We start from the raw sequence: 25,983 nt of genomic DNA, 5'->3' as shown, positions 1-25,983 counted from the left end.
CTCGTCTGTGATAAGATTACAGAAATAATGGCAAAAATTTGCATACAACAGACATTTTCCATTACTTTCTCGATTGCTTTTCATTCCTACAGTGAGTGCAGTGGCGGTACGGTTCCAGGCAGTGCGCGATGGGTCTGATAACAGGGGCTGAACTTTTCCTAACGCGACGAAAATCAAAAAGCAATTTCGCCACTCATGAGCGAGTTCACTTCGTCACTTACACTCTTAATTAAACTCCTTTTGTCGTGTACTCGTCGTCTGACTAACAACGCAAATGTGTAATTATGACTTTGAAACTGCGGATGAAGTTGTTTTTATGAAAGGAGGTGCTGAAATGGCATTTTGTCTGTCTTTTCATGAGATCCACTCAAAAAAAAAAAAAAAAATTCGCGCCGAAGGCAAACAAAGCTTGAAACTATTTATCCAACTAATTTTCACCCTTTTGACATTTCTTCGTTAGCAAATGCTTTTGTTTCAACGAGTGCTCATCTGCTCTTCTCTATTTCCAAACCAACCGCCTTCCTCTGCGGCACATCCCGACCGAATGAAAGAAGCAAAGCGAGAAAAGTTGATTATCCCGTCCCGCTTTACTGCTTCGCAGTACAGTCAGGATCTTGCTTTTCACCAACGGCAACCGCACTTGAAAGCTTGTCGTTATTGTTTAAACAGTTTTCCACTGCAAATGTGGATACGGATAAGGGGACGCCGGCGGACGGAGAGCGCCGCAAAACTTTTCCTTTTTCCCGCTGTCTAAGCCACTCTGCAAGGTACAGACATGCACATCGGAATCAGACATAAACGGAAAAGACTTGAAATTTTGAACTTTCCTCCAGCACGTGCCGCCTGGACCGCACATACTCACATGGCCCTTCGGAAATCAAGCAAGCTGCCAACTGGAATGCACTTTGAAAGAAACTCTCCGGCACTTGAATGAGAGTCTTTTCGGGAACCGGGCAAAAATAGAACGTTTAACTCAATTTTGTCGTCATCACCATCATCATCATCGTCATTATCATCATCGTCATCGCCAGCAGCATCGACCCCGTCTTTAGAAGTATTATTACCGCATTCAGCAATCGTTGTCGTCGTCGTTGTGGCCATCTGTCCGAAAAAGTGGAAGTGATGTGCAATCAGCAAATTTTCCTATTTTCCTATTCCGCCCACACTCTCGTGCCGTATAGAGCCCAGCCACGACAAGCCAATTTTCCGAAAAATAAGAGGTCGGCAACTTTTACTCCTGCTTTGGTTTCCCACATCGATGACAGATGTCGTGACGGTCATCACGAGAAAAGTGAAAAACTATACAAAATAAACCGAGTGTAGACGTAGAGTAGACTAGAAGACTAACTTGGTGATAAATATTTCTTATTTAGACGATTTGGTATGTTCGAGTAAAAACCCCTAGAAATTCGAAATTCATCCTGCCACACGGCAATCGTTTGGGAATTTTGGCAATAGTGGAGATAAAGTTATTACCATCGAATGAGTCATGAATTGTTTGCTGACGGGCAAATTGATAAACTCTTTCACACTGTAGCCGGGCTTGCCGGGATGCATCATCAGCACAGCACACCGATGCGAGATGTCTTTTCCGCTGCAGACAGCAGGAAATATACATTATTTCGAAATGAAAATGCTTCCATTCGAGTGCCACTGAATCCTGCCTCTGCCTCCGTCAATAAATCATGAAAAGTACATAGCACAGCAGAACGAAGCACTTTGTCGGACCCAACCCACGCACAGGAGGGCACAATCACACTGATGATGTGTGTTTGTCAATATAATTCCCATTTATTTACTCTGGCAAGTCGAACCGGGGTACGGTTCATATTTCTCTGTCTTGCTGTGTGTCATCGAAGTAAATCCTTTCGCCGTTCGTTTCGTCCTTTGGCGCTGCTACTGCCACACGGCGGCGCCCGCTGGCAGACGGTACAATCGGTACACGGAAGAAAGTTCTATTGATTCTCAGTCGCCACCGAGATTAGGAAGCCCGGGCGACGACGCGACGTGCCGGGCAGGAGTTGGAAGGGGGAAATAATTTTCTTTTATTATCGCAGTTTTCACTTACTTACAAGTGTACATATTTCATGCCACACCGAGTGCTCGGGTCTTCCGGTGGAGATCGATAATGCCGTTAGAAGTTGTTGCTTTTTACGAGGATTTGAGCAATTTGCTCTTGTCGGCTTAGCAATAATGGGGATTTATTTTCTCCTATTTAGGAAGAAAATTGCTGTGAAATCGATGGATATTATTTCCGCACTAGGATTTCTTCGGTCACCAACATTGGGACGGGATTTGATAGGAAAATGATTCTGAAGAAAATACCGAGTGTGCGATTTTTTTGGAAATGAAAAATATTGATCGAGCTCGTGACCACTTGTCGCTTATACAAATCGGCACGTACATCAGAGGCCTTAAATTCGTGATTCTTCTAGTCACCAGGACCAATGTCGACGAGGGACTAGTCGGAATATGTTCCACCCACAATGCTGGCTTAACCGCCTTTACTAGCCGTTCCCATGTTCCACCCGTATGAGGCACTTCCGGTAGGCCTGGTCATCGCTAAAGAATTCTGCGGAATCACCCCGATCAACTTCATTTTGCACCCATGATTCATGTCCGTAAAGGGTCACTGGGAGGATTAGTGTTCCGTAAAGCGCCAATTTTGAGTGAATTGGCAAACTACGGGAATTCAGCTGGCTACGTAGTCCGCAGAAAGTCCGATTCGCAGTTGCATCTCGTTCTTTTACCTCGCGGCTTACATCGTTGTCAAATATCACGAGCGTATCAAGGTTTGGGCTTGCTTCATTTAGAATTGGAACAAACTTTTGCTCATATTGTGGCGCTCTTGGTGGACGGATTTGGAAGTTCACTTATGTATTTTTGACATTCCGCAAAACGACTGTATTTTGTAAACAAACAACATGGACGCCGAAAGGAAGGAAAAAATTGTGTACAGTTATTTGGAAAATCCATTGTGGTCTGCATCCAGGCTAGCTAAACAGCTGAAATTGCCCTGAAATACCGTATAGTGCGTTATCAAATGGTATACGGAAACATTGACGCTGCTTGGGAAGCCTTAAGCTAATCATCGGAGTGGAACTGTCGATCGGAAACTGCGTGGTAAGATTTTGAATACCATCAAGAGGAATCCCAATCTGTCGGATCGTGATTTGGCCAAAAAATTCGGTGCTGCTCATAGTACCGTGAGGAGAATTCAGCCAAACCGTACCATAAAACAGAATAGTGTGGCCAAAAACCGTGCTCGAAAGCTATACGACCGGGTGCCAACCAAGTTCGACGGTGTCTTGGACGGTGATGGACGATGAAACCTATGTCAAGGCTGACTTCGGGCAAATACCAGGTCAAAAATTTTACTTGGCAACGGCTCGGGGGGATGTTCCAAGAAAATTTAAATTTGTTTTTGCCGACACATTTGCACGAAAATTTATGATTTGACAGGGCATTTGTAGCTGCTTCAGAGAAACGAAAGTCTTCGTTACAAATAATACAATGACGTCGGAACTGTACCCAAAGGAGTGTCGTCAAAAACGAATTTTGCGGTTCATTCGATCCCACCACCATCCCGTGATGTTTTGGCCGGATTTGGCAAGCAGTCATTACAGCAAAGTCGTTCAAGAATGGTATGCAGAGAAAGGGGTCCAGTTTGTTCCGAAAGACCTTAACCCACCCAATTGCCCTCAGTTCCGCCCTATTGAGAAATACTGGGCAATCATGAAGAGGAGACTCAAGGCAAAGGGAAAAGTAGTCAAAGACATAATCAGATGAAGACCTGGTGGAATGAGATGGACGAAGGAAGAGTGCGCCGCCTAAAGAACCATATTACAGAAAAAGTTCGAGAATTCCTTCGAAACCGTGACGAATAATTTTGTCCGTATTTTTTCTTAAAAGCATGAAGAAAATGCTATATTTGTATAAGAAAAAATCTTGAATTCAATAATAAATAACTGAAATACATGCAAGCTTTACAAGTGGGACACACCGAAATAATGCAGCGACCTGAATGCAAACAGTTCTACAATAATATTGAGCAACCCTGATCACATCTGTCAAAGTTGGCTGTCACCATAACAGGCAGCACTGGAAATGTCAAATACGCAAGTTAACATAACGGAGCACTATATATTTCACGTTCTTTTGCTCGGTGTCGTCGGAACGTCTCGGTGTGCTAGAGCCAGCAGCTTTTCGTACGCTGGCAATGTAATCGGTAAATACATACACCAATTATTGCAAGAAGCAAAACTTACGCCATTTTTATGTTGGTAGATTTAGGCAACGGAAAACGGACGTGGATGCGTCAATTCCGTCAAGTGCTTCGTCGGACTTCGAAAAATCCTTAAGGGAAGTAACCTCGATAAGAACACGTGGAAAATACTGTGTTTAGACATTAAGCATCTTTCATTGACGAAGGGTCATTTTATACTCTTCTGGAAGAATCAGTTACGAGATCGGTTGGCATTAGTGGCAAACCGGAAGCGCTACCTGTAAAGTGGACGGGAAATGTGACACGGGTTGAGTCGAATTCCCAATGCATACGGCTCGACATTTCCGGAAAATGTAGCAAATGCCGCTACACTCTATCCAATGCGCGTACGGTTAGCCGTCTTGTTCTGCCCATGCAAAGCTTGAATAACGGCATATGGCGAATCATTTCTCTCATTTGTGTGGCCTCCCGATGGAAGACTCTGAGTCAATCGAATCCAAGATACTAATAGGTCAAGATAACCTCAGATTAACATAGAATTCAGCATGAAGGATGGTGAGGGTAGTGAGGGGCCTGAGAATAAACCCATGCTAAAGTCACTTTGACATCGAATGGCCTGATTCTACTAAGATTCGAACCCATGACCATTCGTTTGTCAAAGCAGACTCGGTAACCTTGCGGCTACAGAGCCCCCTCTCGGAGTAGAGCAAAAGCATACCGTTTGGACTGAACATTATCGATCAGGAGAACCAAAGAGAATAACATCCCGCAGGTAACCGTAATTGATCCGTGGTTTCAAGGACCGGTCTTCCTCTACGAATTTAAAAAACGGTGGCCTAAGCAGCGCGCTGTTGCGCCGACTGAAGAAGAACTCCGTCCTAATCATCTTCAGGCCGCCCACTGTGCTCCAAACATGGCATTTGCAAGATTTGGTCGGCGGGCCAAACTGCAGCGTGTAACTGCGTATGTTCTCTGCGGCAAAGTCAAGCGACGAACTTCGTCGGGCTGAAGAAGCGTTCCTGAAGACCGCGCAAGGTGGGTGTTTCGCTGACGAAACCGTCATCCTCGTCAAAACTCAAAGGCCGCCCGGGAATCGACATAATACTGTAGATAAATCCAGTACTATCTCACAAAATGTCCGTTCGTGGATGAGAAGGGTATCCTGCGCAGTCATGCCCGAATCGATGCCGCTCAGCATGCACCGACCGAAGCTAAGTTTCCCATAATTAGGTGTTTCCTCCTTGTAGACTGGTACTATCGTCATTTCCGTCACGCCAACCACGATATCATCTTCAGCGAGATTCGCCAGCGCTTCGAATTCTCAACTCTACGACAAATGTTTGAGAAAGTGGAACGCGCCTGTGCCTGTGCCGCCTAACGAAATGCTGCATGAGATGCACATAATAACCTTCATTTGCCCCTCTAGTTTCACCGGGTTGGACTACTTCAGACCAGTACTCATGAAGGTGGGCAGCGTTTCACGTGCCTTACAATCAGAGCAGTGCACATATGAAGTCAGTACACCCACTGAGCACCGAATCTTGCATCATGTCGGTGCAACGTGGCATGCCAAGAGAGTTCTGGACGGAGAACGCCAGTTGTTTCCACCTGGTACTAGTAACGAGTTGATGTCTCAAACAAAGCACTGTCAAAAAAGTTCACGCCGGCAAACAGCACTCGGAAATTCATCCCACCAGCGACGCCGCATATGGGAGGCGTGCGGGAGAGACACGTGCAATCGGTCAAGGTGGCGATTGGAGCAATCCTGCATTGTGCACGCAAACCGGATAATGAAATATTAGAGATTATTCTTCTGGAAGCGGATAGAATGGTCAACTCCAGACCGCTTACCGTTGTCTCTCTAGAGTCTGGGGATCAAGAGGCTTTAACACCCAACCATTTTCTGCTAGGTGACTCTTCTGGGACGAAGTTTATACCGACCAAACATACGTTCTACACTTCGGAGTAGCTGAAGATTAATCAGGTACATCCTCGACGATTTCTTAAGCAGATGGTTCAAGCAAGATCTACCTGTAATTTTTTTTAACGAGTAGGGAAATCTGCTATCAGACACCTGAGAAGACAACTCAGGGAGTTTGGGGGTTTGGAATCCCGACCCCCCTACTGGGCCGCGAGGATCCAGACCCACTAAAACCCTACTCGAGTCTCCAGCCTCAATCCCCCCTGGAACCACCTTATCGATATTACTTCAGGGAGGGGCTATTGTGGTTTTGTAGCTCAAGTAAGATCTGGGTAGTAGCCGCATTGACCGCTCCCCAGTCGTCCGAGCTAGACCGCATCCTTTGGACTAAGTTATCCGGAGTAGTTGACCCATCCGGATAGTTCCGGGATAAGTCGATGTATCCACCGGCCTTTTGTGGAATCAGACCATGCCCGCTGCCATGTGGTCATCGAGGCCGATCTTGTGGTACTCCGTATGCCTCTAGTTCCACGTTGTTGAAGCACTCTACGTCCTCGCTGATGATGATACCAATAGGCATCATACCCGCTAAGATGCAGATTGCGTCATGTGAAACTGTGCGATACGCACTCGCCACTCTTAAGCACATGAGCCGATAGGTGCTTTCCAGCTAGGCTAGACAGCTTTTGGTACCTAACGCCAATGACCACACCGGCCCACCATACCTGAGTTTGGACTGGACCACATTGGCTACAAGCCTTCGCTTGCTACCATATACCGCAGAGCTATTAGACATCATACGAGACAATGCCGGAATAGCTGTGGAAGCATTCTTGCAGGCATAGTCAACGGCTATGCTATGGCTCCCGAACTTGAGCTTGTCGTCGACCATGACGCCCAGGAGTTTTAAGGACCGCGTTGACGAAATAATACAGTCCCCGACGCTGATATTTGCTATTTGCGCTGCATCGACTTGCGGTTGTTCACCACGATAACCTCCGTTTTATGATGCGCTAGGTCCAGTTTTCTGGATCGCAACCAATATTCAACAATGCTTATAGAGTGGGCAGCCGTCAACTCAACCTCTCTGATAGATTCACCGTAGACTTCCAAGGTGATATCGTCTGCAAAGCCGACAATCACCACCCCTACCGGGAACTTTAGCTTCAACACCTCGTCATACATGACGTTCCACAGCACCGGGCCCAGTAAGGAACCTTGCGGAACCCCTGACGTGATTGGAAGCAAGCTTCCGACTGCTTGAGCATGCTTAGTGGGCATACCGACCATCCCACTTTTAGTCTAGCAGCTTTCAGGGCTTTGTTTCCGTCAGTCAGCGGAAGTCATATGGTAGCTACCTGGGTCCTGGCCGGACCCTTGCGTCTTGGCCGGACCCTCGGTTGCCACCACCACTCCACTTTGCTCTTTGAGGAGAGTCACTTCTGGTGTGAGAGCACGTACCTGCACTCCGTCCCGAGCACTCCTTCCGTTATGGACTTGTATGCGGAAGTCTTCTTGGTGGCGTCCTTCTTTAACTCGAGGATCATATCCGTACGTCCGCGCCCAGATCCTTGAGTAGGGTGTCTCCTCTCATGGCCTTCAGAACCTCCGAGTATTTCGACCCGTCGGTTTTCAGGATAAGAGCGTCGCCCTTCTTCGCTCGCTTTCTTGCCGGTTTAGGTGGAGCAGTTTTTTTACTGGAGCCTCCTCCGCCTTTTCTCTTGGCCCTAACCTCGGTCCACGGGCCACCTGTCTTGGAGCTTCCCGCTGGTTCATCGGTTAGCTCTGCCAACCCGCTAGCCTGAGGGATTTTACCGATCAGGCGTTTTTTCGGTTCACCAGGGGTGCTATCCCCCGGGGACTATCTCAGACGCTTGGCGGCCACCTTACCGCTGCTGGCAGCGCTTTCCGCTTTCTTCTCCATCGCCCTGATTAGCGCTGGGACGTTCATCGCTGTGTCCGGCGTGGTAGGCATACCGCTGCCTTTGCCACTCACACTAGTGCTCCTAGTTGCATTCTTCTCCACCCTTGGTGGAGAACGCTGGATGCTCCCTTTCGCGAACGGGGTTTCCACCGTATCTACACTTGTTTTATTTTTGATTTTGTTTTCCTTAGTTTCCGAGTTGAGGAAAAGTCCGCCACATCAGAGCCCCTCATGATGCGGTAAGGGCTGATTACTGTGGAGGGCGCTCTGGTGCTCCACAGGCTCCGTTTGAGGCTGAGTATTTATTGAACCCCCCTCCCCCACCATTCATCCTTCGGCACGGGTCGCATAACACCTTGGATTAGGGGTTTATCCATTCATGTTTTTACTTTTAGCCATGGATAACAGCTGTTAAAACCATCCTCATTTGGGGGCTTTGGGCCCTCTGTTCAGGTTCTCAGTATTTTCAGGTTCATCGAACATGCTTCTACCGAGATCCGTCATTTACAGGCGGAGAGTTTGCACTCAGCTTTCGCATGAGTGCCCCCTTCTCTGTCCGCATACGACCCTAGCTTCCACCGGTTGTCCGATTTCCACTAAGGAACGTATCCCGGATGGTACCACGAGGAGGTAGAGATAGGAGTTGCTAAATAAGTGGCTGTGGAACTTCGTGGTAGTTCTGGAGCGCATTATTCAACCATTTAACATCCAGGCGATGTGGTACTTGTGATTGATGGAACGGCGAGGAACCAGTGGATACGAGAAACGAGGACGGATCGAACAAGTGTTTCCTGGACGAGACGGCAGACTACGGCAGGCTCTGGTTCGGACATCTTCATGGATGCTGGGCAAACCAGCAGTTAAGATCGCTGTATTGGACGTCGAGGAGAAAGATAAACCTGGTTACGGAGTGCCCGGTGAATCGGACTCTCACCAAGGTTTACGGGTGGAAGTATATTACGATGGGACTCTTCGGTACGGTAACGCTCTTTAACAGCAGCATACCGTTAGCTGTCAGTGAAGAGTTACATCGAGACTGAGGAACGTCAGACACAGTCGAGACGTCAAAACCAGCTGCTTTACTGCTTATGTTAATACTTATTGGTTACTTGGGTGTTTAAGTTTAAAGCTTTACACAATAAAACGCACGTGTTGCTATTCAGAGTTGGTTAACCTAACCCAACGGCCTGGTAGTAGTAATATTTTCAAGAAAAAGACTTGTTGAAGAGTTCAGCATGTTTGGCTCGAGCAGCACATTCCTCAAAAGAGTTACGACGCCACTGCAGTATGTACAGTGAAATGTATCTTATTTTTAAACTATAGACTCACTAGTTTGAAATCAGGAAGAAGCGAAAAATGTCGATGATAAAAGTAATGTCCTATTCTACGGTAACATTTGATACCTTACTTTTATATCTTATCACTCGCGGAACACTGTACTGAGGGAGATTTCGGATCAACAGGTTAACGACCGTACTTAAAGTTCAATCAACTTAAACATCGGATTCTGAGGCCAGCTCAGCCGTATTTATTTGAAACTCATTTGCATGTGTTCGTTGCAGTATTTGAATCTGCTGTTGCATCTCTGATATGGGCTTAGCTATTACTGAGCCTTTTTCTTATACATAACAATTCTTCCTCTTTTAGAATTTGAATACAAAATTTTTTTTTAAGTATTTACAATTTTATAGCTAATAATTTTCATGTTTTGTATAACCACTTGATTGCGCTTAACATTCTAAATTTTTATTCACTTAACTAATTAATATACAATCATTGACTTCATTTATTCATTGACAGTTTTGTATTTTGTAAGTAATATTTGTAATATTTATATTTCACTATCGATTGTGTCCTTTGACACCTTTCTATCTTGTTTGTATATAAAATTTGCTCAATAAAATTTTCTTTTTCAGATTGTGCCCGTTGACACCTTTTACTTTATACATAATTTTCGTTTAATAAAATTTTTGTTTTTCAGATTGTGCCCGTTGACACCTTTATGCTTTGTTTGTACATAATTTTCAATTAGTAATGTTTTTCTTTTTCAGCTTGTGCCCATTGACACCTTTCACATTTGTTTTTATATAACCATACATATAACCTTTTCTTTTTTTTTATATAAAAACTTCTTCACGTTTTCTTAAATTACATCTTTTCTCTCACCAAAAAAACTCAAATAAAAAACTTTTCACTTTTCAATTCCTGTTGTCTCTATGCTGTCGTAATCTGTCAGATCGTCGCAATACCGAAGATCCCGCTTTGCTACTTGAACCATCATTGTATCGGATTTTCTTTTCTTTATTCTTTGATATCGTGTCAGAGAAATGAAAGAGTTCGTCGTCTGACATGGTCCTTTCACGCTTGCAGGTCCTTCTGCATGGAACTGTCAGATTCTGACGACAGTTAGTTACTTTGGGGACCCTCAATTGCTCTCGATGCGCCTTTAGCACCACGCTTCCAATAGAAATCTGGAAGATTGTAGGAGAATACTGTTTTACAAATTTAGCTTCAACCCATCTTGAACAGTCTTTTATATTGTGATTTTTGTACCAAATAATATCCCCCAATTTCAATCGAGCAATAGGGTCCACAGAAACTGATTGCTTATTACTAATATCACAGATTTTTGATTTATTATAATCAATGAAATCGTCAATTTTCTTAGGCTTATTTATTTTCTTTGGATTAATTAAATCCAATAGGATTTTTGGCGTATATTTGAAAATCCTCTCCGATGGAAAACTACCATCTTTAGGCAAGCAAGAATTCCGATAATTCATCAAAAATAGATTAATTTGATCTTCCGTTTCCATCCGCTTTACCTCTGAATCAAAAAGGAATTTTTTGAACACCTCCTTTACAATCCTGACAGACCTTTCGGCTTGTCCGTTACTAGAAGGATTGTAAGGAGGGCTTTTCATGACAACTATACCTTGCCTTTCCAAAAACGAAGTAAAAGCAACCGAATTAAATGGTGGGCCGCCATCTGTAACCACCACATCCGGAAGACCAAATCTGGCAAAAAAGGAAATGAATTTCTTAATAACCTTGCTTGCATCTGTTCCAAACCTCATCCATTCTACTTCGATCCATTTTGAAAAACTGTCAACGATCAGTAGAAATACCTTTTGACCAAAATAAAAAAAATCCGCGTGTATCCTACTAAACGGACGAATCGAAGGAAGCCAGTGAGTTTGCGTGCTAACTTTGGGTGTTACTGCCATTCTATTACACGGTTCACAGGCGTGGACGAAAGCTTCAATAGCAGCGTTAATACCAAACCAGAACACAGACCTACGAGCCATTTGCTTCATCTTTACCATACCAGAATGATTTACATGCAACAATTTCAAAATATCTCCTTGCATCGATTTTGGTATAACAACTCTATCCTGGAAAATTAGACACCCGTCAACCACTTCCAGGTCGTGTCTATTAGAGTGAATATTCATCAAGTCTTTGTCTATTCTCTCAGGCCAACCATTCTGGTAATAAGCAATTATTCTTTGTAAAAACACATCACGACTTGTTTCCTTGGCTATCTTGGAGCAATCTATGGGAACTTCCTGAGTAAAATTTATGCTCTTTACAAATTCCCTATCATACTCTTCTGGAGTACCCTGTTCAAGCGGAAAACGAGAGCAGAAATCCGCGTTACCCATTTGTGCTGATGGTCTGTAACATATAGTAAAGTCATAGATAGAAAGCTCTAAAATATACCGCTGTAACCTAGTGACATAAATAGCATTTTTACCCGTCTTTCCAAAAATTCCAACTAGAGGCTTATGGTCAGTATAAACCGTGAAATTTTGTCCATAAAGGAATTTGTGGAATTTCTTAACTGTACTTACCAGTGCCAAAGCCTCTAAATGCAGAATCGGATAAGAACGCTGTGCTTTATTCAAGGAAAACGAAGTAAAACAAATTGGCTTTTCTACACCGTTAACCACATGTGCGATTACTCCACCCAATCCATAACCTGAAGCATCTGAAACAACTACGATTGGCTTTTTTGGATCATAATATTCTAAAATATTTCATCCAATAAAGCAGCTTTGCTATTAATAAAAGCCTGTTCGCATTCTTTACTCCATTCATATTTAACATCTTTCTTGAGTAATTGATACAGACAAAACAGTTTTGAAGACAGATGCGGAACAAACTTGCCATAATAGTTAAGGAGACCCAAATAAGCTTTCAACTCAGTTACATTTTTAGGTGTAGAAGCTTGGTTAATTGTAGTCACTTTATCTGGGCTTGGAAGCAACCCATTGTCAGATATAATATGCCCTAAATAAGGCAAACTCGACACGAAAAACGAACATTTCCTCCAATTAACTTTGATGTTTGCATTGCTTAGTCTTTCCAGTACTGTATAAAGCTTCTTACGACAATCCTCCATATCAACTCCTGCAACTAGAACATCGTCTAAGTAAACAGAAACATTGTCTAACTCTGCCAGAACCTGCTCCATAACCTGCTGAAAAATAGCAGCACTAGAAGACGCTCCCTGAGGCAAACGATTGTATGTAAACAGTCCCTTTATGGTATTTATTACCATTATTTTCTTAGATTTTTCTGATAAAGCTAACTGGGTGTATGCACCTTCTAAATCCAGCGAACAAAATACTTTGCAACCAGACAGTTTAGCGAACAAGTCCTGCGTAACGGGAAGAGGATATGTGTTTGGAATGATTAATTTATTAATGGAAACCTTACAGTCAATAACCATTCTGATCTCCTGATTCTTTTTCATCACTACAACTACAGGGGAAGCCCACTCGCTAGTCTTAATTGGTGTAATAACCTTTTCCCTTTCTAACATGTCTAAATGTTCTAAAACTTTTTCTCGTAATCTGTACGGAACATCGTAGGCTCTCTTAAATATCGGTGAATCATCCTTCAACACTAAGTCAGCCTCATACCCTATAATCGGAGAAGAAAAATTTTTGAGGAAAACATTGGGAAAACGTGTTTTAATGTCCGAAATTATTTTATCTTTACTGTCATATGAACGAATATTGTTAGCAAAAGAAGAATTAGCAAAAACTTTTCTCCAGCTTGGATAGAAAACGTCCAACCAACTACGTCCTAATAAAGGAAGAAAATCGTTTTTACTATCTAAAACTATCAACTCTAAACGCTTATAAATTCCGTTAATAACAACATCAACCAACACCTTCCCCAAAATTGAAAGTTCAGATCCATTAACAACAATCAATTTCCTTGAACATTTTTGCAGAGGCATGTCAAAAAATTTGCAATATAATTGTTTTCCTATTAAAGTAATTGAAGAGCCGCAATCAACCTCCATTTTAACAGTACGACCCTCAATCAACACATCAGTCAAACATGGTTCATTCAATCTAGTTTTGTTAGATACCATCATACAAGTAAAATCACCTGATTCATCCGAAGAGTCATCCATTGTTGGCTTTAATCTGTTGAATAATTGTTCCAAACCGCTGCTAGTACCAGGATGCGGTTCGTCAGCAAAACGAACAGTCGGTTTCCGTTGGCTGTTAAGATACTTAAAACATTTCTTTAAAATGTGGCCCGGTTTGCCGCAGTAGTAACAGGTTACATTACGTTTGTTATAACCATAATGGTCATGTCTAGAGCCGCTCTTACTTCTATTCCTGTTACCACTCCTACTCCTGCTTCTCAAACCAAAGCCCGAACGACTTCTGCTCCTGCTCCTGCCTCTATTCCTGGAATCATTCAAAAAATTATCCCGTCTTCCCAGCCTAGCTTTAACCGTTGCTACCTGCTCTGCTCTACCACCCAACATCCTAGCTCGCGATCCGGCCAACTCCCAATTCACTAGCATGCGCTCAGCTGATGCTAGCGTAAGATTCTCTTCGCCTAACATCTTTTGCTGCAAATCTTTGTCGTACACACCCATTAATAATTTGTCTCTAATTGCTGTATCCCTAAACTCCCCGAATTCGCAAAACTCAGCCTGCATCTTGACGGCTAATACAAAATTTTCCGCCGATTCATCAACCCCTTGCACACGGTTGTAAAATTTAAACCTCTGAATCAAGTCCGATTCACTTTTATCGAACCGCTCTTTCAATTTTTTTATCATCTCATTATATGGTATGGTTGATAAGTCTTTAGCTGGGTACAGTAGCTTGAGTTCCTCAAATACTACTGGCCCACTCAACGTAATGAACAGAGCTTTTTGCGAGTTCTCGGGAACCTGGTTGTATTGAAAGACATATCCAAGACGCTCAACATAATTGCTAAATGAAGCACCAGGGACGTAGGGTTCAATAGAACCGATAATGTTAGAAGCCATGTCAGATGAAATTGCTGCACAAGAAAAAATACGGTCACCCTAATAAAAGCAAATGTAGAAGTCGCTTACCGAAGCTGATGTATACTATACTGCCGTGAATCGCATATCAGTCCCATATGGAAATTCATCAATCGGAGAAAACAGTGATGAAAGCTATGATCATGTTTATCAAGATAAGAAAAATATCGCATGACATATCGTTATTAACTTGACTCCAGAATATGTATTACAATGTTTTTAATACTTTTGTAGTACTATACAATAAAATTATAATATTTTTGTATAAAAAAACAACAATGGGACTGATATGCCTTTATTTTGCATGACAGACTGCAAAATAATTGCATATCAGTCCCGCTATGACCTAGAAACCGGGTTACGGTGTAACTGTTAAAGTTGATTGTTTCGCTTAAAGTGTTGTTTATTTAAAAGTTTTAATAACTCCTGAAAAATGTCCTCGTTAAGTTTTCTTAGAGCGTGTTATGCTTACGATGATAGTTTCGATGAAGATTGTGTTGGTTTTGACTCGAATGATTTTGAACTGTTTTCATGTCGCGAAACAATAATTGAAAAGTTTTGGTCATGTTTTGACAATTCATCAGTTTCAGCCGGTGAAATTGAGAAAACTGGTGCAAGTGTTGTAGCAGAAGAAAATGTCGACGAATCTTTGGGATTGGATTATGATTCGGATGGCAGCTTTTTTAAAAACAAACATGTCCAGACATCGTCAAAACCAACCAGAAAGCGTACTAGAAAAGAAATTAGGAAGTTGGATAAGGCGAAAAAACGGCGTCTTGCTCATTATGCTATAAAACGAAACTAAAAAAACAATTTTGGATTGAATTACCAGAACAAAACCAGTGAACGCATATTTGATGAACGATCTGTGATGTTTGCTAACATTTTATCTATAATAAGAGTAAATATGAGTAAATAAAGTACGTAAGAGTTGATAAAATTGTGTTATCATTCATTTGAGCTTTAAAGTATGGGATATATTATATCTTCTTCCTGCGGCCACCGTTGTGGGACTGATATGCGATTACTTTTAAGATGGGACAAACTGACCTGATATTTTTTTTATATTTTTTGAAATGAAACTAGCTATTTTTTTCTTACAACCTAAAGAACAATGATAACTAATACTGTTTAGCGATTAAACTCAAAATTACAAAAAATACATATGGGACTGATATGCGATTCACGGCAGTATACCACTCAGAACAAAATCTCTTCACGCGCTCTCTGCCGCTGATGACCAGATGAACGCTATGGATGCGTAACGATAAGTAACGCACGATAAGTGGACGCTGCTAAATCAAATCCTCTCACGCGTCGATGCGGTAAACTGGTAGGTAAGCTGCACACCACTTCAAACTTCAGCAAAAAAATCTACAGCTGCACACAATTCGAAGCTAAGCTCAATACGCTTCAAGCAATATAGGCGATGTATGTATTGTTGAATTGGGTCCTAAAGCCCTATCTCGTTTTTGGTTTGTATCCATACAGTTAGGGCTAGAAACACATATTTCTATATTAAATTTTATATTTTTGGCTTATTTTCGTTAAAAATTGATTTTTTTTTATTTTCTGAAATTTTGCACAAAAATATTATTTTAGGCAACTTTATATAAGTCAACTATAATAATGTGTATTTGTGCCAAGACAACACGCATTATAAGGAGAAACCATAGTTTACCCTCAAATGTCACGGAATTCGTTTTGCTTATCTACGTTCTACGTTCATGTGATGGTGTGTTGTCGGAAAAAAGTGTACGGAAATGGCATGCATTGTAAAAGAATGCAATCGGCATCAAAAACATTCCCCTAGTTTACATTTTTTTCCGGTTCCTAAAAATTTAGATGCTCGAAGATTATGGTTTCATCGGTGCGGCATTTACGTGGAAAATCCAATGCCAAAATTGTTTGAAACCAAAAGTCTTTTCGTTTGTGAAAATCATTTCGAGGTAAGTGTTTGCTATTTGTTTGAAGTTGTGACATATACAGAAAAATACCGCTCTTCTTAATTTCAGCCAAGTGATTATCGAATAATTAATGTAAAATGTGAGAATCCTCGCCAACCAAGTCGCCAACGCTTTTTGTTATATCCAGATATTCTGCCACATAAAAACTTGCCACTGGAATTTCATAATGGCCGGTATTCATTTCTTCGTAGTGAGGAGGATCCATTGAAGATTTTTAAAAGCTCAACAGGGTCAAGATCCATGCCGTGTTGCACCAACCCCGTTATATCAGACGAAAACGTGAAACAATTAGGATACACGCAGTATCATAAAAGTACGGAAGCCAATTACTACATCGTACTATGAGTTTATTTAATGTTTGAAATTACAGGGTCCAAGTTGGTGGACATCAGTTCGAGAGACAACGTCCAAAAAAGTTCAAAGCAGATTATGACAGACCGAAGTGTTATAACCGATTCATTGATTCAATCATCCGCATCGGTGCAATGTAGTGTTCCAATGGAAAATAGGGGAACTCAGACCCTGCACACAATGATATCGTACAAAGCTGTTTCGTCTACACCGAATTCATGGGTCCAAAGTTCAGCTGGATCTACGCTTCAATCAAGAGATGGTTCTGCGGGGAGCGTGTATTTGCCAAGCACAGAAAGCATGAATGAGCTCAAAGTGGAGTGTCATTCCAACGAATTCTACTCTCAGATTCAAATGTCAATTAAAACGAAGTCTATGAACTATCTAGGTATTTCTCAGGATAACTATTTCGTAATAGATGCATTAACTGAAACTACTGGTATAAGGGAAAGAGATTTGATTATAGTATTTCGAAAAATAAGGTTAAATGAAAGTTTTGAAATCTTAAGCGACGCGATAGGATTGACTGCTGCTCGCGTCGGTCAAATATTTAGCACATGTGTTCCTATAGTTGCCAGAGAAATGAAGGAGTTAATTTTTTGGCCCGCAGACAACGAGATTAAAAAATTTTTGCCTGTTTCGTTTCTTAACAAATATTCGACCATACAAAGCATCATTGACTGCTTTGAAGTACAAATTACTAAACCGTCTAGTCCTATCTTACAATCAGTGACATACTCCCAATATAAATCGTGCAATACTTTGAAGTATTTAATATCTTGTGCTCCTTGTGGATTAGTTACGTTTATTTCAAAAGCGTTTCCAGGACGTGCCAGTGATCAAAAAATTGTGCGACGATCTGGTTACTTGAAAATGATAAAGGCAGGTGCAGGAGTGTTAGCTGATCGCGGTTTTAAAAACATAGCATCAGATATAGCTAATGCTGGGGGAGTACTAATTAGACCGCCAAGCGTGTCTGGTGAGGAACCATTATCTAAGGAAGATTCAATATTAGCCAAGGAGATAGCTAGCGTTAGGATTCACATTGAACGTTTAATAAGACGATTCAGAGAGTACAAAATATGTGCACCACACGCTGGATTACCATCCACCTTATTTGATAAATATGATGATATTGTTATTATTGTAGCTGGTTTAGTCAATCTCCAAGCTAAATTAATTAAGTAGCTTAAGAGTGTCTCAATAAATAATCAATGCTAGCGATTGCCTGATCTCACTCGGGGCCTTTGTCACTCAGTCACTTGTACATCTGTTTTTGTAACGAAAACTCATAATGCAAAAAAGAAAAGCATCTTTTTCATTTGAATAAGTCTAGTCCCTTTGTCAGTTCCTCTCACGTTGTCCCCCAACTACTTGTAAATCTATCTTCTTCTTCTCGGTAATCCCTAATCGACACAAAGCCTTTTTTACGTTTTTATTCCCCCTTTCAGAAATAAAACAACTTGTACAACTGCTATTATTCCAAATGCAAGAGAAACGCACCCCTTTACCCATTTGAACCTTTTTATCCCCTTGTAAGAGACCGTCTCCCTTGTTTGTCAACCCCCGGTACTGATTCTTTTATGCCATAAAACATGTGTTTAATAAACGACGTTTGATGAAGAATAGTCCAGAAGTTCCGGAGCTATGGCGGAACATACATTCATACTCACGTTCCTCGTCCCCCTACATGTCAGTTCCTTCTCAGTCAGCTCCCCCTTCTGTCACGTAGCTAATTCTGCATCAGTTTGCTCAATGAAAATCGCTATAATGGAAACGAAACAAAGGTTTATTTAACATATATTGCTCCTCTGTGAAACCCCCCTCTTTTCTCAAAAGCAGTTGCACAACTACAATTGGTTTAAATGCAAGAGAAACGCAACCCCTTTTATTTATTTGGATCACTCCCCCCCTTGTTAGGGATTCCTTCTTTTGTCAACTTCCCAGTGCTGATTCCCTTAAGCCAAGGAACATGTGTGCCAAGTTTGATAAAGAACCGTCTCGGGGGTTTTACAGTTATGGGTTTCTCCCCTGTTATAAATCTCTCCCCCCTCCTCTTTTTGGAATATGTGTACCAAGTTTGGTGAAGATCGGTCTTGGCGTTCTGGAGTTATGGTGGAACATACAAACATAGTCACGCTCACTTTTATATATATAGATAGATAGAAGATGTTACTTATTTATTCTCATTTCTTATTGCTCAACTATCAAAAATTTTCATATAATTTAGGGTATATATTCTTACACCAAAACTTAAAACTAGATTTCATTATTTCTGTTATGTAAGTTTCATCAAAAGCAATTTCGTAAAACTCTACAAGTTTCTCTGGATTTCGGCTTTTCTCAAAACCTGGGCGGGCCAACACTAGAACTCCATTTTCTCTTTGCGTCATAACCATTTGCAGCTGGATTTGAGAATATACTTTATCTTTAAGTTTACCGTCATCTTCAACATAGTATTTTTTGTTTTCTTTCTTAAAAGGGCACTTAATTTCGAAAACAGTTGTCGCATTGATTGCGTCGGGAGAAGCTCCAAACGCGGGATATCGAGGATGTAGAAAAAGCCCGCATCTTTTCACATTTGGATAGTATTTTTTAATAATATTGACTACCTTATTCTCAAGCCACAGGCCCCTCTCCATAGCTTCTGTAGTTTTGTTGCTGCGTCCCAGAACAGCATGAACTAGAGACCCATCGGGAGTTGCACAGCGTGACAACTCATATAGCTTGGACGCAGTAATTCGGCCAAATTTTAAATGGTACCACAACGACGAATCCTGTCCTCTAGTGTTTATCTCATTAAAATTACAAGCTTTTTCGGTCATTGAACTTTTACAAAAAGAAATGAAGTTTTTGAAACTATAAGTTGCCGAATTTTTAGATTTAAACTCCAGCATTAAATTATGCATACTGCATACATCACCTTCATAGGTGGGTTTGAAGTACTTCAAGGCAGTGTTTGTGTGTGACTTAGGGCACTTTTCAAGTAATGTTTGAAGAAATCTCCCACTTCCGCTTTCTGTATCCGTTTTTCTTTTCACACCAGTTACAGCACAGTTGCTTATATCAAAATTGTCGATATTTTCATCGACACGCGCCAGTTGTGGAACTTTCCATAGACAGTTAGTGTCAGTTGGTGAAGGTGATGCAAACTTCTCGTACAGGAAGAACAAAAATGCAACTGCGTGTTTACAGCCACCAGCTGCCGCTTTGCAACCATCGCTTTCACTTTCACAGTAGACGTCTTCTATCTTCTCCAGCTTAGTATCGACGATTGCCACTACGCTGTATTGCTTGCTGGTCACCTTGTGTTCCGGAACGACTTTGGCTTTGATAGTATAAATACCATTTTCAATTTTGTATTGAACTCTGCCAATAGCTGACTTCAAGTAATCGGGATTATTAGATCTAAATACAGATAACTATTAGATCAATATTAATAACTTGAATACAACTGTCGGTTTACCTTTCAATTTTTCCACGCTTGTTGGCATCTCGAAACTTATCATTAGTAGAGAGGAAATGCTGGACCATAAAAAAATCCACTTTAGGGAGAGTATTTATGTCAGCTTTTGAATATCCTGTTTCCATTTCTCGTTATTGACAATAAGTGTCGAGGAGTAAGCTGCAACAGCGGAGGATAACCAGCAGCAGAAGATCGTCAGCAGCAGCGGGAACAATTAGCAGCGTTGGGTACAAACGAGCAGCGGCAACAACTAACAGCAGCAGATTGTAGATACAAACCAGCAGCAGTGGAGATAAATCGGCTGCAGCGGCAGGAGAATCCAATCGGTGACGCGAAGCTAGAGATGGATGAGAGCAACGAAAGCAAAGTTTACTTTTTCTCGAGCAAAACTAACTGAGGCAAGGTAAACTGTCAAAATGATCAGCTGTTTCATTGCTGTCAAAGTTAATGTCAAACCAGGGTTGCCAGTGGAAAAATAGTTATCCTTGTTGCCAGAAACATATTTTTTCCTTAATGTCAAGGTAGATCTGTAATGTCATGGTGGAAATTGTGGTTTATTTTTTGTTTTTTAATTTTTGATTGTACGGAGTGTTTTAAAAAAGAAAAAGCTGTGCACATGTAGTCACAACGTGGAGCTTTATCGTTCTTTCGAATAAAATATTATTTTTATTTCAAATTTTAGGACCCAATTAGCAAAAAAAAACTATTCTCCCGTTGGAGCACCGAATATAAAACTTCCTTTAAACTAAAACTTGCCTTTAAAAAAAAACACTTTAAATATACTTTTTGCTTCATTTCCGTATTTCCGTATTCCGCTCAATTCAACAATTCAAAATTCAAATTCAATTCGGGAAGCCTTTGCCTCTCACAAGCCGCGCACTATTTCCGCCAATTTTTCAAATAGTAGACCTTGCCTTTCACAGATATTTTCCCCCTCAGCGACGCTATAAATCTCAGAAAATTTAGCACCTTTGCACACAAATTATCGTCAGTTTTCTAACAAATTTCCACTACTAAAAGCACTTATACCGACCTTTGCCGTACAATTTATAAAAATCACCGAAATCTTCAAAATGCCTTTGCATTACATAAATTTCACTATTTGCACCATTTGAACTTAAACGCGTACCGGAAACTTTTCTCGCTCGTCGCCAATTTTTATATCTTATCACTCGCGGAACACTGTACTGAGGGAGATTTCGGATCAACAGGTTAACGACCGTACTTAAAGTTCAATCAACTTAAACATCGGATTCTGAGGCCAGCTCAGCCGTATTTATTTGAAACTCATTTGCATGTGTTCGTTGCAGTATTTGAATCTGCTGTTGCATCTCTGATATGGGCTTAGCTATTACTGAGCCTTTTTCTTATACATAACACTTACTAGATTGTTAAGTGGGGCAAAATCATCTAAAATTCATCCACTGCTCCACCAGGCCAAACAATTGATTTCCATTGTTGATGAACCGCACAAAGGCCCGGAAGCAGCGCTTCTCAGCCTAAATGGCGCACGTATAAAGAATTCCCACGAACTCGATTCGTTTTGTTTAGCACCCACCGGATGATTTAAAATTCATATTAACGAAAAATCTGCTGCTGGCAAATTTAAACACGGTTCATTGTTGCGCTCGCTCGTAGCTTTCTACTGCCGTCGAAAGACATTCTTGGCAGCGGCACTATAACGGATGTCTCCTCCGAGACCGGAACAAGATTTAGTTGCTTTTCGAATGCTGCGCTGCTGTTGCCACCAGGACCAGCTCGACGAGGAGGCAAGCAAGTGACAAAGCAACAACCATTTGGGGTGGGTCATTGTTCACAGTTTGTGTCTCTTGTCTCAGTGTGTGTGTGTGTGATTTTATGTATGTTTGTAAGAAAGACATTATGCAACGGGAAATGGCAGCAGCTCCCAGTGCACTGAAGAAATAAATCAGGTGAAATGGTTTCCGTGTCACTGTTGAAGAAACAGAAGTTCGTAGGTTGGAAGGCTCGGGGTCGTAGTGTATAGTGTTTAAGGGTAACCCCTCAGTTGGGGCGCTTTCTTTTACCATTGATGTTGCGAGCTAGCTCGTAACAGGTATCAATGAAAATTTAACACTTGATGGCAGAATAATTCATTAATGCATTTCATTGAATCGAATATACGAGATCACTGAGGACTTTTGATAGAGAAGTGCCACTTCATTTGCCTCGTGGAACTACACTGGCCCAACAAACCTGTAGTGAGCAGAGAAAAACAAACCTTGGGTATAGAGGTCTTTAAGATTTGACCCTTCTTTATCGACAGTCTTCGCAGTCGGGTATTAGAGTACAGGACAATTACGGGGTTAGTGTAACATCCATATTACTGACTAGCACCACTTCCCAGATTCGAACATACGACAACTGGCTTGTTCGACCAGCATCTCTCCTCGAAGTTTACTGGGCGGTGCACTTTATATAGACATATTTTTTAAATAGCTATAGACGTGATAAATTTTCCATTGTAAATATTTTACGAACGATTAAGATTAAGTCAGAGCTGCCACTCATCTGGATACATAACATCATCAAATGATCATCAAAATGTCAAGTACTACTAAGCGAGCGATAAATTTTCAAACCAGCATATTAACACGCTTCCCCTGATGTCTTAGTTTCGGCTTTCGGCATTCGACTTCATAGCAAAGCACGTTTAGTCAACAACTGGCTGGCAATATCCAGTGTCGAAATGCACTGATTCCGTACTTAGTAAACTCTCAATTCTGCCGAAACCGGCGTTGCATTCTACACACTATGTATTGCACCAACAACATGGAAAACACACTTCCGCATCATGTCCGTTCTCTTTGAAAGGCTGTATCGTATCGATGGCTGACCCGCTTTGGGACTAACACGATTCATTTGTGGTACTTTGACTAACCGACTGACTGACTGACTGGCTAAAACGTTTTGGGCCGGCTGGTAAAGCCGCCATAAAGGGACACCGTATCCACCGAACGTGTCCTGCGGCTTTGTTGAAAGGTTTGTTCTGGTCTTCCGTTGCTGCATTACGGTTTTACTGTGTTGCACCGTTCAAACCGATACAATTTACGCGCTCTGAACGATCGACTTCGGAATGAGGGGAAAAAACTGTTGCAATAATATTTGCCGTTTGCATCGGTTGGTCCAATAGTACCGGTACCTATCGGCCGCGAGAGACTGGACACCGAATTTGCTTCACTGGATGCAGTTCTGTTTGGTTGGAAATGGAACATTGTGTTTGTTCTGTGCACACAATCATACACAAATGCACACACACATACACACGCGAACGCTGCCTTTTCCCAATCGTTTTGTGAGTCAATAAATAGTGCCGGATGAATAGCGGTTCATGTGACAGAGTGTACATTGAATGTGGGTAAATATTTTCCAATAGAAATTGATTACACGATGTGATTTTGATTCAACTATCAACGTTTTGTAAAGTGATAAGACGATTTACGATAATGGCAGATTCGACGATGAAAAAATGGTTATTTATTTATTGGCGCAATTAAATTCGTAGAAAGTATTTGCATTAGTTTGGTTCAATTGCAACACATAATTAAACTAAATTCAATATTTTAATTTTGTTGAGTATTACGTGAACAACGTAACCAAACGTGTCCATATTAACATTGAAGGTAATAGGGTAACGGCACCAGTTTTCGCCACCCTAGGGGTTCAAAAGTGTTTTACTGATATTTGGTATGCCATAATTAGCATAACACATTCAATAATTTAAACATATGTAGTTATATCCTGGACCATTATTATATGACTATATTATTAAAGGCTGGAAATCTAAGTTTGTAATTTTGAACGTTGAAGGAATTTTATCAATTCGATCCCATTTTATCAGAAGCACACCTTTTCACTACACTTTCAATGAAACGGCAAACATACGCATCCATACGGGCCAAGAATGGCTATAATAGTGTAACCTGACCACTTTCAGTTATAGCAACTCTTATCCCTACCTTCTCGTGGTGCCAGCTGGTAATACCAGCAAGTCCCGGGAAAAACCAGAAACTCCCCTCTGGTTGGACCCGTGGTTGTAAACAGACAGGGAGAGAGGGACATCTAGACCTTAAACTTCTGGTCTACCAGGTGTCTGAACGGTCCGTTGGGACCCATTGGGGCCGATGCCAGTAAGGTTTCAACTTCGGTAAACTGGCGGTTATGTTATTGGACATGATTCGGACACGATATACAACACGACTTAGGGCTGGCATTTGCGACGAGCTCCCCTAGTAAAGTCACGTGATAGCGACTTGAAACGGCGAGGTGGCAAACGGTGCATGTGTCTCCGTCCCGTAAAACCTGGCAGGCCTTCAAGTACGTTCCAAATCTATCGACCGGCGACCACCGGGCGGGAGTAGGTTCAGATGCTTTTTCCTGATTTACACCGATCTGGCTCTGAGGTGCAGTTGCCCATAAGGCGCTGCCCCAACCCTCGCATGGTTCTCCCTGTTCCATAGATCGCCATGGGATCATTAAAGCGACTACTTCAAATGGGTTTGGATAGCGGCTTGAAGGGGGACCCTTTAGAATCAAAATGAGTCTTTTAAACAAATTTACAGCTACGGTGGAAAACCCGTTCGCGAGGGGAGGCATCCAGCGTTCTCCACCAAGGGTGGAGAAGGATGCAACCCGAAGTGCTAGTGTGGGCAGCGGTACGCCTGCCACGCCAGACACAGCGATGAACGGCCCATCGCCAATCAAGGCGATGGGAAAGAATAGGGAGGAACTACCCAAAGTGGTAGCCGCGTCACAGCAGCTCGATTTAATCATCGAGTTCACGTCAGGTCGCGGCAATTTCTCCAAGGACTTGAAGCAGAGCTTGCTCATGCTTTGGAGAACCTTGTGTGCTGCGACCAAAGTGCACAACGACCTCGTGGCGCATGAAGGAGAAATGAAGACCGTGAAGGCGTCGAAGTCAGTACAAACGGATGCCTGCTCGTTGACGGCGTGTCGCAACGTGGCCCTGGAAGCCACGGAGAGCGCTACCAACAGCGGTAAGGCATCAGGCAAGAGTCTGAGATAGTCCCCGGGGGATAGCACCCCTGGTGGACCAAAAAACGCCTGATCGGTAAAAGCCCTCAGGCTAGCGAGTTGGTGGAGCCAACCGACCAAGCAGCGGGAAACACCAAGACGGGTGGCCCGTGGATCGAGGTCACGACCAAGAGGAAGAAAAGAGGAAGCTCCACCAAAAAGAAAGCTTCATCTAAACCGACAGGGAAGCGAGCGAAGAAGGGCGTCGCTCTTATCCTGAAAACCGACGGGTCGAAATACTCGGAGGTTCTGAAAGCCATGAGAGGAGATGCCCTACTCAAGGACCTGGGCGCGGACGTGGGGAGTATCCGCCGCTCACGCACGGGCGAAATGATCCTTGAGTTGAAGAAGGACGCCACCAAGAAGAGTTCCGCATACAAGTCGATAGCGGAAGGAGTCCTCGGAGAGGGAGTGCAGGTACGTGCTCTCACACCAGAAATGACTCTCCAGCTTAAAAACCTGGATGAGATCACCGATGTGTGTGAGGTCGTACAGGCCCTCAAAGAGCAAAGTGGAGTGGTGGTGGCAACCGAGGCGGTTCGCCTGCGTAAGGGTCCTATCGGGACCCAGGTAGTCACCATACGACTTCCGCTGGCGGACGGAAACGAAGCCCTGAAAGCTGCTAGGCTAAAAGTGGGGTGGTCGGTATGCCCACTAAGCGTGCTGAAGCAATCGGAGGCTTGCTTCCGATGCTTCGAGCACGGGCATAAGGCCTGGAACTGCAAAGGGCCAGATAGGAGCCAATTGTGCAG

General features: G+C 42.4%; 2 protein-coding genes across 2 annotated transcripts; one reads left to right on the top strand and one right to left on the bottom strand.

Annotated features, from left to right (window-relative positions):
• Positions 1 to 16,158: 16,158 nt before the first annotated feature.
• On the top strand, positions 16,159 to 17,584 carry LOC128746182 (uncharacterized). Its single transcript, XM_053843224.1, has 4 exons — positions 16,159 to 16,344; positions 16,411 to 16,675; positions 16,733 to 17,403; positions 17,513 to 17,584. Exons 1-4 carry the CDS (start codon positions 16,159 to 16,161, stop codon positions 17,582 to 17,584), a joined length of 1,194 nt encoding a protein of 397 aa, XP_053699199.1.
• Positions 17,585 to 18,920: 1,336 nt separating this feature from the next.
• LOC128745442 (uncharacterized) lies at positions 18,921 to 20,304 on the bottom strand. The gene is made up of 2 exons (XM_053842520.1): positions 20,180 to 20,304; positions 18,921 to 20,121 (listed from the first exon to the last, which is right to left on the bottom strand). Exons 1-2 carry the CDS (start codon positions 20,302 to 20,304, stop codon positions 18,921 to 18,923), a joined length of 1,326 nt encoding a protein of 441 aa, XP_053698495.1.
• Between the last annotated feature and the right edge of the window lie 5,679 nt (positions 20,305 to 25,983).

The sequence above is a fragment of the Sabethes cyaneus genome, chromosome 1 (genome assembly GCF_943734655.1).
Source record: "Sabethes cyaneus chromosome 1, idSabCyanKW18_F2, whole genome shotgun sequence".
In the NCBI taxonomy this organism is placed as follows: domain Eukaryota; kingdom Metazoa; phylum Arthropoda; class Insecta; order Diptera; family Culicidae; genus Sabethes; species Sabethes cyaneus.
The sequence above is the reverse complement of the archived record's forward strand: the minus strand, read 5'-3'. Positions and strand labels throughout refer to the sequence as shown.

What these genes read in the sequence shown, in the direction of transcription:
- LOC128746182 (XM_053843224.1), top strand. Translation starts at nt 16,159, where the DNA reads ATGGCATGCATTGTAAAAGAATGCAATCGGCATCAAAAACATTCCCCT. An exon ending in TTTGTGAAAATCATTTCGAG is followed by an intron (nt 16,345 to 16,410) that starts GTAAGTGTTTGC and finishes TCTTAATTTCAG; the next exon opens with CCAAGTGATTATCGAATAAT. An exon ending in GCATCATTGACTGCTTTGAA is followed by an intron (nt 17,404 to 17,512) that starts GTACAAATTACT and finishes CTTGTGGATTAG; the next exon opens with TTACGTTTATTTCAAAAGCG.
- LOC128745442 (XM_053842520.1), bottom strand. Translation starts at nt 20,304, where the DNA reads ATGGAAACAGGATATTCAAAAGCTGACATAAATACTCTCCCTAAAGTG. An exon ending in AAGCGTGGAAAAATTGAAAG is followed by an intron (nt 20,122 to 20,179) that starts GTAAACCGACAG and finishes ATCTGTATTTAG; the next exon opens with ATCTAATAATCCCGATTACT.